The following is a 12,591-nucleotide window of genomic DNA, read 5'->3' as shown; positions in this document are numbered from 1 at the left end:
ATGAAAAAAAAAAAAAAACAAACAAAAAACCTCCTGCAGCTAGCTTAGTGTTTGCCCAAACAGCCGCCCAGTTTTTGTTGAAACCCAGGGCCCTCACACTTACTCTAAAATCGATCACATAGTTGGAAGTAAAGCACTCCTCAGCAAATGTAAAAGAACAGAAATTACAACAAACTGTCTCTCAGACCACAGTGCAACCAAACTAGAACTCAGGATTAAGAAACCCACCCAAAACCGCTCAACTACATGGAAACTGAACAACCTGCTCCTGAATGACTATTGGGTAAATAACGAAATGAAGTCAGAAATAAAGATGTTCTTTGAAACCAATGACAACAAAGACACAACATACCAGAAGCTCGGACACATTTAAAGCAGTGTGTAGAGGGAAATTTATAGTACTAAATGCCCACAAGAGAAAGCACAAAAGATCTAAAATTAACACCCTAACATCACAATTAAAAGAACAAAAGAAGCAAGAGCAAACAAGTTCAAAAGCTAGCAGAAGGCAAGTAATAACTAAGATCAGAGCAGAACTAAAGGAGATAGAGACACAAAAACCCTTCAAAAAATCAATGAATCCAGGAGCTGGTTTTTTGAAAAGATCAACAAAATTGATAGACTGCTAGCAAGACTAATAAAGAAGAAAAGAGAGAAGAATCAAATAGACGCAATAAAAAATGACAAAGGGGATATCACCACCGATCCCACAGAGATACAAACTACCATCAGAGAATACTATAAACACTTCTATGCAAATAAACTAGAAAATCTAGAAGAAATGGATAAATTCCTGGACACATACACCCTCCCAAGACTAAACCAGGAGGAAGTTGAATCCCTGAATAGACCAATAACAGGCTCTGAAATTGAAGCAATAATTAATAACCTACCAACCAAAAAAGTCCAGGACTGGACGAATTCACTGCCAAATTCTACCATAGGTATGAAGAGGAGCTGGTACCATTCCTTCTGAAAGTATTCCAATCAATACAAAAAGAGGGAATCCTCCCTAACTCATTTTATGAGGCCAGCATCATCCTGATACCAAAGCCTGGCAGAGACACACACAAAAAAAGAGAATTTTAGACCAATATCCCTGATGAACATTGATGCAAAAATCCTCAATAAAATACTGGCAAACCAAATCCAGCACCACATCAAAAAGCTTATCCACCATGATCAAGTGGGCTTCATCCCTGGGATGCAAGGCTGGTTCAACATACAAAAACCAATAAACATAATCCATCACATAAACAGAACCAATGACAAAAACCACATGATAATCTCAATAGATGCAGCAAAGGCCTTTGACAAAATTCAACAGCCCTTCATGCTAAAAACTCTCAATAAATTAGGTATTGATGGGACGTGTCTCAAAATAATAAGAGCCATTTATGACAAGCCCACAGCCAATATCATACTGAATGGGCAAAAACTGGAAACATTCCCTTTGAAAACTGGCACAAGACAGGGATGCCCTCTCTCACCACTCCTATTCAACTTAGTGTTGGAAGTTCTGGCCAGGGAAATCATGCAGGAAAAAGAATAAAGGGTATTCAATAAGGAAATGAGGAAGTCAAATTGTCCCTGCTTGCAGATGACATGACTGTATATTTAGAAAACCCCATCGTCTCAGCCCAAAATCTCCTTAAGCTGATAAGCAACTTCAGCGAAGTCTCAGGACACAAAATCAATGTGCAGAAATCAAAGCATTCTTATACACCAATAACAGACAGACAGAGAGCCAAATTATGAGTGAACTCCCATTCACAACTGCTTCAAAGAGAATAAAATACCTAGGAATCCAACTTGCAAGGGATGTGAAGGACCTCTTCAAGGAGAACTACAAACCACTGCTCAACGAAATAACAGAGAACACAAACAAATGGAAGAACATTCCATGCTTATGGATAGGAAGAATCAATATCATGAAAATGGCCGTACTGCCTAAGGTAATTTATGGATTCAATGCCATCCCCATGAAGCTACCAATGACTTCCTTCACAGAATTGGAAAAAACTACTTTAAAGTTCATATGGAACCAAAAAAGAGCCCACATTGCCAAGACAATCCTAAGCCAAAAGAACAAAGCTGGAGGCATCACGCTACCTGACTTCAAACTATACTACAAGGCTACAGTAACCAAAACAGCATGGTTCTGGTACCAAAACAGAGATATAGAACAATGGGACAGAACAGAGCCCTCAGAAATAATACTACACATCTACAACCATCTGATCTTTGACAAACCTGACAAAAATAAGCAATGGGGAAACGATTCCCTATTTAATATATGGTACTGGGAAAACTGGCTAGCCATATGGAGAAAACTGAAAATGGATCCCCTCCTTACACCTTATACAAAAATTAATTCGAGATGGATTGAAGACTTAAATGTTAGACCTAAAACCATGAAAACCCTAGAAGAAAACCTAGGCAATACCATTCATGACATAGGCATGGGCAACGACTTCATGTCTAAAACACCAAAAGCAATGGCAACAAAAGCCAAAACTGACAAATGGGATCTAATTAAACTAAAGAGCTTCTGCACAGGAAAAGAAACTACCATCAGAGTGAACAGGCAGCCTACAGAATGGGAGAAAATTTTTGCAATCTACGCAATCTACTCATCTAACAAAGGGCTAATATCCAGAATCTACAAAGAACTCAATCAAATTTACGAGAAAAAAATAAACAACCCCATCAAAATGTGGGCAAAGGATATAAACAGACACTTCTCAAAAGAAGACATTTATGCAGCCAACAGACACATGAAAAAATGCTCATCATCACTGGCCATCAGAGAATGCAAATCAAAACCACAATGAGATACCATCTCACACCAGTTAGAATGGTGATCATTAAAAATTCAGGAAATAACAGGTGCTGGAGAGGATGTGGAGAAATAGGAGCACTTTTACACTGTTGGTTGGACTGTAAACTACTTGAACCATTGTGGAAGACAGTGTGGCAATTCCTCAAAGATGTAGAACTAGAAATACCATTTGACCCAGCCATCCAATTACTGGGTATATACCCAAAGGATTATAAATCAGGCTGCTATAAAGACACATGCACACGTATGTTTATTGCAGCACTATTCACAATAGCAAAGACTTGGAATCAACCCAAATGTCCATCAATGATAGACTAGATTAAGAAAATGTGGCACATATACACCATGGAATACTATGCAGCCATAAAAAAGGATGAGTTCATGTCCTCTGTAGGGATATCTATGAAGCTGGAAACCATCATTCTCAGCAAACTGTCCCAAGGACAAGAAACCAAACACTGCATGTTTTCACTCATAGGTGGGAATCGAACAATGAGAACACTTGGACACAGGATGGGGAACATCACACACCGGGGCCTGTCGTGGGGTTGGGGGGGGTGGGGAGGGATAGCATTAGGAGCTATACCTAATGTAAATGACGAGTTAATGGGTGCAGCACACCAACATGGCACATGTATACATATGTAACAAACCTGCACATTGTGCACATGTACCCTAGAACTTAAAAAAAAAAAAGAACCCCAGGGCCCTGGTGGCGTAGGCCCCTGAGGGAATCTCCTGGTCTGCAGGTTGAGAAGACCATGGGAAAAGTGTAGTATCTGGGCCCATTCCTCATTGCACAGTCCTTCACAGCTTCCCTTGGCTAGGGGAGGGAGTTCTCTGACCCCTTATGCTTCCTGGGTGAGGCAATGCCCCACCCTGCTTCTGCTCACCCTCTGTGGGCTGCACCCACTGTCTAACAAGTCCCAGTGAGATGAGCCGGGTACCTCAGTTGGAAATGCAGAAATCACTGGCCTTCTGCGTTGGTCTTACTGGGAGCTGCAGACCAGAGCTGTTCCTATTCCGCCATCTTGCCAGCCACCAGAGGTTTTTTTTGTTTGTTTTGTTTTGTTTCGTTTTGAGACAGAGTCTTAGTCTGTCACCCAGGCTGGAGTGCCTAGCTTCAAGCGATTCTCCTGCCTCAGCCTCCCAAGTAGCTGGGATTCCAGGAGTGTGCCACCACACCTGGCTAATTTTTGCATTTTTAGTAGAGATGGGGTTTCGCTGTGTTGGCCAGGCTGGTCTCAAACTCCTGATCTCAGGTGATCCACCCACCTCGGCCTCCCAAAGTGTTGGGATTACAGGCGTGAGCCACCACACCTGGCCACACAGTTTTATATAAACAGAATCACAGTAGTCAATGGCAATTCCATTTTTCGAGTTGCTTGGTTGAACCTTGGTCTCATCCTCAGATTTCCTTTTACTCACATGCTTCAAATCCAATTTCTCACAAACCCTGTTAGTTCTGCCTTCAAAGTATTCCTGAATCAGACCCACTTTTCACCAGCCTCTCTGGTACTTACTTCACCATAGCCTCTCATCAGAATCATTGCCGCTGTCTCCATCTGTATTCACTATTGTCCCTGTAGTCCATTTTTCATACCATATAGTCATCAGAGTGACCCTGTTAAAATCTAAGACATATCTTTTTTTTTTTTTTTTTTTTGCTTAAACCTTCTAATGGTTTCCTACCTCACTCACAGTAAAAGTCCTTACAGGGGCCTTCAAAATCTACATGATCTGGTCAGGTACTAAACCTCTCTGACTTTTATTTTTCTTTTTTTTTTTTTTTTTGTTATCTGAAAACATGTTTTCTATTTAAACAGCATCTCTACATAACTGCATTTCTATCTTACAATCACTCTACAAACCTTTTCATTTTCATTTGAAAATTTTTTTTTTTTTTTAAATTTATTTATTATTATTATACTTTAAGTTGTAGGGTACATGTGCATAACATGCAGGTTTGTTACATATGTATACTTGTGCCATGTTAGTCTGCTGCACCCATCAATTCGTCATTTACATCAGGTATAACTCCCAATGCAATCCCTTCCCCCTCCCCCCTCCCCATGATAGGCCCCGGTGTGTGATGTTCCCCTTCCTGAGTCCAAGTGATCTCGTTGTTCAGTTCCCACCTATGAGTGAGAACATGCGGTGTTTGGTTTTCTGTTCTTGTGATAGTTTGCTAAGAATGATGGTTTCCAGCTGCATCCATGTCCCTACTGGCCATCAGAGAAATGCAAATCAAAACCACAATGAGATACCATCTCACACCAGTTAGAATGGCGATCATTAAAAAGTCAGGAAACAACAGGTGCTGGAGAGGATGTGGAGAAATAGGAACACTTTTACACTGTTGGTGGGATTGTAAACTAGTTCAACCATTATGGAAAACAGTATGGCGATTCCTCAAGGATCTAGAACTAGATGTACCATATGACCCAGCCATCCCATTACTGGGGATATACCCAAAGGATTATAAATTATGACTTTTATTTTTCACTACTCTCCCCTCTGTCGTCTGACACCAGCCACATTGCCTTCCTTCCTGTTTCTCATTTACCGCAAGCTCCTGCCTCAGGGCCTTTGTACTGAGGTGTCTGCCTAGAAAGCTCTTTCCTTTTCCTTAAGCTGTGTCCCCCACAAACTTTGGATTTCTGTTCAAATGACGTATTATTAAAGATGCTATGCCTGACAACCCTAACTAAAATAGTACTCCCAACCTACCCAGTCTAGCATTCTCTATCCTCTTACGTTGCTTTATTTTTCTTCATAACACTTATCACCACTTAATATATAGTTCTTTGTCTATTTGTTTATTTTCTTCCTGGCATATATTAGGCACACAATGAATATTTGAATGAATATTGATTAAATGGGTATCAAACATTCCTGTGCTCTTAATCAGTCATCTGACTTCCCTGCATCCCACAGTTTGGGGTAAGGGATAGGCTTTTCTGGAAAAACAAGCAGGCCCTGTCTCTGATCCTCCAACCCGGCAGAGTATGCCAGGGCTAGGTGCTGTGGCTGTGGCCACTTTTCCTTCTTGTAGGGCAAGCATATTAGGTCAGTAGGATTAAAGAGTGGGGCAAATGGGCTTCTTGGGCATGAGGAAGTCAAGGTTTAGATGTGAGCTGTTTAGAGGAGTTGTTTGGAAAAGCCATCTGCCCTGCAGCTAGTGACTACTGTCCCCATCACAGAAAGGAGAATGCTATTCTTTTTGTAAGAGGCTGAGTTTGAGTGTGGTCCCTTCCTGCTGGGAGAAAGGGGAGCCCTGGTTCCACATATCTCATCTGGGCAACCCAGAGTGAAGCCTGGGGTTACTTTCAGAAGGTTCTGCTTGTCACACCACAGTTAACAAGGCATGTTCCTGTGAGAAGGGGCAGGGACACTACCCCTTTTGTACAGCACAAAACTCACTTGTATCCATCTAGACGTGTATCTTCTGATCCCATTCTCCCTATCACACAATAGCCAACAGCACACACATTGCTCTGCTGTCAGCTGCAGAGTGAAGACCAAGAAAGTGATCTGGGATAGCAGCTGGACTCAGACTAAGTGAGAAACAGTTGAGCAGGTAGGACTTGTATTGGTCGAGATCACAGCTTGTCTCAAGCTAAAAATATAGATAGATTGGGTAGGGCTCATAAAAAACAGACCTGCAGAGTCATAACTAGGCTAGAGTCCAAGATGACAGCCCGACATAATCTACCATCAGGGCAGACCTTAGCTCTGAAGGCAGGTGGAAAGCCCTGGCCTACACAAGGGGTGTTTTAAAGGAAGCTTGGTTATGAGAGCTCCAGTTGGAGCAAAGAGGCCTTTGCAGTCTGTGACTGAAATCTTCAAAGAGAACCCCCATGTGGAGATCCCCCAAACCTTGCTCCTAGATATTGGCATACTTTATTTGAATTCTGAAAAGGATATCACAAAGATTTCTGGATATAAAATATCCTGATTTCATGGCAGGGATATAGGAGGGAGGGTATGATTATATGATTTTATATGAACCTAGTTGACGTTTAATGACATTACTTATTTAACTTTGTCAGTATTGATCAAGGCCATGTAGGATTCTCTATTCAAAGGAATTCTGTGATTAACTTGTTAAATTTTATTATTTACCCTAAATGTTTGCTTTTGAGAATCGAGGGATTTTTGTCTGACTCACACACTGTCTCTGTTGTTCAGTATGTGTATATTTCAAATTAGATAAAATCATCCAAAATAATGATTTTGCTTTCATGAATAGACTCATATTAAATTTATGAGTATGATATATTCATTTTAATATTTAGTAATATATCTGTTTCCACATCTATGTTCAAATTGTTTATAACCTTTATATATATCATATATCAGAATTTCACTATAATCACTCTGCTACACTTCTATGCTGAATCTTTTCTTTCTTCTTTCGTTTTTTTTCATGAATACCTTGTAGAAAAAAGCATGCCTACTCGACAGCACTTTAGGTGGTACTGTTTTCTGAATGATGAGGAAAAAAAGGATTTAGGGTCACATGGTCTGATATATTTGGACCCTGTCCTACACTGTATTCTCAGTAGTTGAAATATTACAGTTCAGTATCTCAGAACATTTTCCATAGGGGAGGAAGGGCTATTTCAGTAGTCTTTCAGTGAAGAATTACAAAGATGGGCTATAGAAAAATCATATTTTATAATACTATACCTTAAATGAGTTCTAAGTTCAGTGAAATTTCATTGTAACACAAGTTCAGCTAGAACTTGGTCTGTGGGTGGCAGGATCAGACACACAATTCACAGTAAGTTTCCAGTACATTTCATTTATATGCATATTAATCACTGGAGACAAGCATGTAAACTTATTTTCCTTTTTGGTGTTCAACAGAGACCAGTAAAAGATAGTTATCCCAAATGCTTTTCACTTGGTGTTAATTTACAAAATGTTGCTGAGAGTGAAGATGAAGAGTTTATGAAAGAATTCATTTTGACAGATTTACTCAAAGTAAAAGCTGCTGACTATGAAGATGATCAAGAACAAATAAAAAAACAGAAGGCAAATATTTTTGTACCAAGTAGTTCTCCAGGTAACATTCTTTTCCAGTAAAATATTTAAGTCATTAATGAATTATGTTATGGAATAATAGCTTTTCTGTATGCTGGATAAATAAAAAGTACTGATCTAAAATTATAGTAACTTTTCTATATTTGTTTTTCATAACTTCCCTGAATTAAGGGAACTGATTAAGAGAACTCATTCTTCATTGAAAAAATATACATATATATATATGTAGAGAGAGAAAGAGGAAAGTGAGAGAGAGGCTTTCTGCTAGACTTTAGTAGTAGGGTGTAATTATAGTCGTTTGTACTACTTATTTGGTCAATATCCATTTAATATTTTGGACTTTAAAGTAATATCTAAGTTTTATTGTTATTAAGTGGTCAACCAGCACAAACTGCCAAAAGATATGATGCCACGTATTTTAGAAGATGAAGGATTCTATATTCAGAGAAAGCCAGAAATATATAAGAAGACCTGCAACAAAATGGAAAATCGCCTGCTTCAACTAGAAGAGGCAAGTGCACCAGCTAACAAGTTAAAACACTGGCTAGTATGTGACTTATTTAGCAAAATATTTAATTACTATACTTAAATATTTTTGATAGGGAAAATGTTGGTTTGGAGAGAGTGGAGAAATAATGTCATTACCTACACCTATTAAACAGTCATGGAATTTCAGACTAAACGTAAGGAAGGAACCTTTAAATCCGTTACTTAAGACCATATACAGGAAGGTAACTAACAACAATTTATTTGTAATTATGGTTAAAATTCTTGTAAAATCAATTATATCTGGTGGTTTTGTGGTGATAATTTATCCTTTAAAGATACTAAGTCTACTAATATAATATCTAAATCATGATGAAATGTTAAATAGCCCTTAAAATTATAGTTTCAAGGAATATTCAATGATATGGGGAAATATCCAAAATAAAATCTGAAGTGAAAAAAGCAGAATGCAAAATTATGTATGATGCTAATTTTACAAAAATAATGAATAAATGAATGATACTCAAGGTAACCACTATTGTAACTTCTACCACTATACATTACTCTTGTCTGTTAGTTTTACCTGTTTTATATAAATGAAATAATAGAATAGGTACTCTATATTGTTGTGTACAGCAATAGCTTGTTCATTTCTGTTGCTGTATAGAACTCCATAGTATGAAAAATACATTTATTTATTTATTAACCATTCTTTTATTGATGGATATAAGTTACATCCAGTTTTTGGCTATTACTAATAACACTACCATGAAAATTTGTACCTCTTCTGATAACTGTATGCATATGCATTTTCTGTTGGGTAAATATCTCAGAGTAGAAATGCTGGGTTATAGTTTTGTATATGTTTAGTTTTACTATATAGTGCCAAATGGTTTTCTGAAGTGGTTGTACCAAACTATACACAAACTAAGAAGTGTGTGAGAGTTTCAGCTGCTTTGTATTCCTGTCAACATTTGGTATATCTGTCTTTTAAATCACAGCCATTCTGGTGTACATAAGATGTATTTCATTGAAGTTTTAATCTGCATTTCCCTAATGACTAATGAAACTGAACACCTTTTCATGTCCGTTGGCCATTCGGACAGCCTCTTTTATGAAAGCTTGGTTAAGACTTTTAACCATTTTTTTCTTATTGGATTGTCTGCTTTTTCTTATTGATGTGTTGATTTCTGGATATAATCATATCCAGCCCTCATATAATCTACTCTATGGCTAATCTTCTGATTGTCTGTTTTAGTCCATTCTCACACTGCTGTAAAGAAATACCTGAGACTGGGTAATTTATAAATAAAAGAGGTGTAATTGGCTCATGATTCTACAGGTTGTACAGGAAGCATGATGCTGGCATCTGCTTGGCTTCTGGGGGGGCCTCAATAAACTTCTGGGAGGCCTCAGGAAACTTGCAATCATGGTGGAGGACAAAGAGGGAGCTGGCACTTCACAAGGCCAGAATAGGAAGAAGGGAGAGAAGAGGGGAGGTGCCACACACTTTTAAATGACTAGATCTCATGAGAACGCTACCACTAGAACAACCCCAAGGGGATGGTGTTAAACCATTCATGAAGGACCCACCCCCATGATCCAATCACTTTGCACCAAGCCCCACCACCAACATTGGGGATTACAGCTCAACATGAGATTTGGGTGGAGACACAGATCCAAACCATATCACTCTCTTACCTGTGCTTTTTGATGGGATATTCTTAATTTTAATGTAGTGTAATTTACCATTTTCTTTTTCTTTAGGGTTAGCACCTTTTATATGCTGTTTAAGAAACTGTGCTTACTCCAGGTGCCAAAGGTATTCTTCTGTTTTTATTCGAAAGAGTTTATTGTTGGACCTTTCTCATTTAGGGTTACCACCCATCTGGAAAGTACTTTCTGTGTATAGCATTAGGTAGGGGGTCATATTTCATTTTATCCACATGGATATCCAATTGACTTAATACCACTTATGGAAAAAAATCAATAAATCTTTTCTCATTATAATTCATTGTCATCTTTGACATTAGTCAGCTGACCATCTATGTCTTTAAAAATAAAGGACTAGTCAATGGAAAGACATCCCATGTTCATGGGTTAGAAGACTTAATATTGTTAAAAATATCCATATTACCCAAAGTGATCTGCAGACTTAGAGCAATCCATTTCAAACTCTCAATGACATTTTTTTACAGAAATGGAAAAAAATCCAATAATTAATAAGGAATCTCAAAGGACCTTCAAAGTAGAAGCTTTATATTCCTCTTGGGGTCCGTGCCGGGGGTGGTGGAGAATGAAAGAACACACAAAAGACAAAGACACACAGAGAACATGGCGGCCGCGCTCAGAGCCTCCGCCTCACTTTATTTATACCCCATAAACCCCACGTCAGCAGAAAGAATGCAATGCAAAACAAACTTTCTTTCCCAGATGTAACCTTCTACTCAGTTCCTTGTTTCTATGCTCTTCCTTATCTGCCCGCCTTCTTGGCACCTACGGGAGTTCATTAAAAGTTCAATTGGAGATACTGTCCTTGAGCCCTATCTATTCTCAGCATACTGTTTTCAAAGGTCCCTGCATTCCTGACTTCAAAATGTATTACAAAGCTACATTAATCAAAACAGGATGGTACTGGCATAAAGACAGACATGTGGACCAATGGAACAGAATGAAGAGCCCAGAAATTAACTCACGTATATGCAGGCAAATGATCTTCAAGAGGATGCCATGACTACACAATGGAGAAAGGATAGTCTCTTCAACAAATGGTGCTGGGAAGACTGGATAACCACATGCAAAAGAATGAAATCAGACCCTTATCTTACATCATACACAAACATCAACTCAAGATTGAGTAAAGACTTAAAAACAAGACCCGAAACTATAAAACTCCTAGATGAAAACATGAAGGAAAGCCTTTATAACATCGTTCTTGGCAGTGGTTTCCTGGATATGACACTAAAAGCATAGGCAACAAAACAAAAATAGAGAAGTGAGACTACAACAAACTAAAATGCATCTGTTGCAATAAAGGAAACAATCACCAGAGACAGAAGGCAACCTATGGAATGGGAGAAAATATTTGCAGACCATACATCTGATAAGAGGTTGAAATCCAAAATACATAAGGAACTTACTGAACTCAGTAACAGGAAAACAACCCAATTAAAAAATTGGTAAAAGACTTGAATAGACATTTCTCCAAAAAAACCAAAAATGCATACAAATGGCCAACAGACATATAAAACATGCCTAACATCACTAATTGTCAGAGAAATGCAAATCAAAACCACAAGAAGATACCCTCTCACCTGTTAGGATGGTCATTATTTTTTTTAAATCCCCTGAAAATAACAAGTGTTGGCAACAATGTGGAGAAATTAGAACCCTTGTACACTATTTGTGGGAATGTAAAATGGTGCAACCACTACGGAAAATAGTATGGAATTCCTCTGCAAATTTAAAATAGAACTGTAATATGATCCAACAATCTCACTTCTGGGTATTTATCCAGAAAAATTGAATTTAAGATTTTGAAGTGATATTTGCATTCCTATGTTCATTGCAGCATTATTCACAATAGCCAAGAGGTGGAAACAACCTAGCTGTTCGTTGACAGTTCAATAAAGAAAACGTGGTGTATGTAGCCATAAATAATAAATCTTGTCATATGCTAAAACATGGATGAAGCTTGAAGATGTTATACTAAATGAAATAATCACAGAAGAACAAATTCTGCATGATTCTGCTTATATGAGGTATCCAAAGTAGTTCAGCTTCATACAAGCAGAAGGTAGAATGGTAGTTGCCAGGGGATTGGGGGAGAGAGAAATAGGGAGTTGCTGTTCAAAGGGTATAGAGTTTCAGTCATGCAAGATGAAAAAGCCCTAGGGATCTATGGCACAACATTGTGCTTATAGTTAATAGTACTGTAAACTTAAACATTTGTTGAGGGGAGATCTCATGCTTTGTAATTTTTACCACAAAAAATAGGACCATTCAGATTTTATATTTTCTGTAATTTGTCTTCTACTTTTACTTTTTAAAAAATTATTTTTTCTCTCTGAATTTTAGTTTGCATATATTCTATTGACGTGTCTTACCATTCACTTACATAGTTTTCTGCCATATTTTATCTATAGTTAAATCCACTCAATGATTTATTTCCCTTTCTTTACTTCTTTCATATATTTAAAATGTCCCCTTCTTCA

The 12,591-nt window shown here is 38.1% G+C and overlaps 1 protein-coding gene across 1 annotated transcript in view; it reads left to right on the top strand.

Moving 5' to 3' along the window:
- The window catches only part of CC2D2B (coiled-coil and C2 domain containing 2B), a 131,225-nt gene that overhangs the window by 29,832 nt on the left and 88,802 nt on the right, over positions 1-12,591 (top strand). The window contains 3 exon segments of the mRNA XM_031652613.1: positions 7,715-7,913; positions 8,266-8,402; positions 8,494-8,622. Coding sequence (XP_031508473.1) covers positions 7,715-7,913; positions 8,266-8,402; positions 8,494-8,622 — 465 coding nt within the window.

Source organism: Papio anubis, chromosome 11 (assembly GCF_008728515.1).
Source record: "Papio anubis isolate 15944 chromosome 11, Panubis1.0, whole genome shotgun sequence".
In the NCBI taxonomy this organism is placed as follows: domain Eukaryota; kingdom Metazoa; phylum Chordata; class Mammalia; order Primates; family Cercopithecidae; genus Papio; species Papio anubis.
Note: the sequence above shows the minus strand (reverse complement) of the source record. Positions and strands in the feature narration are given on the sequence as shown.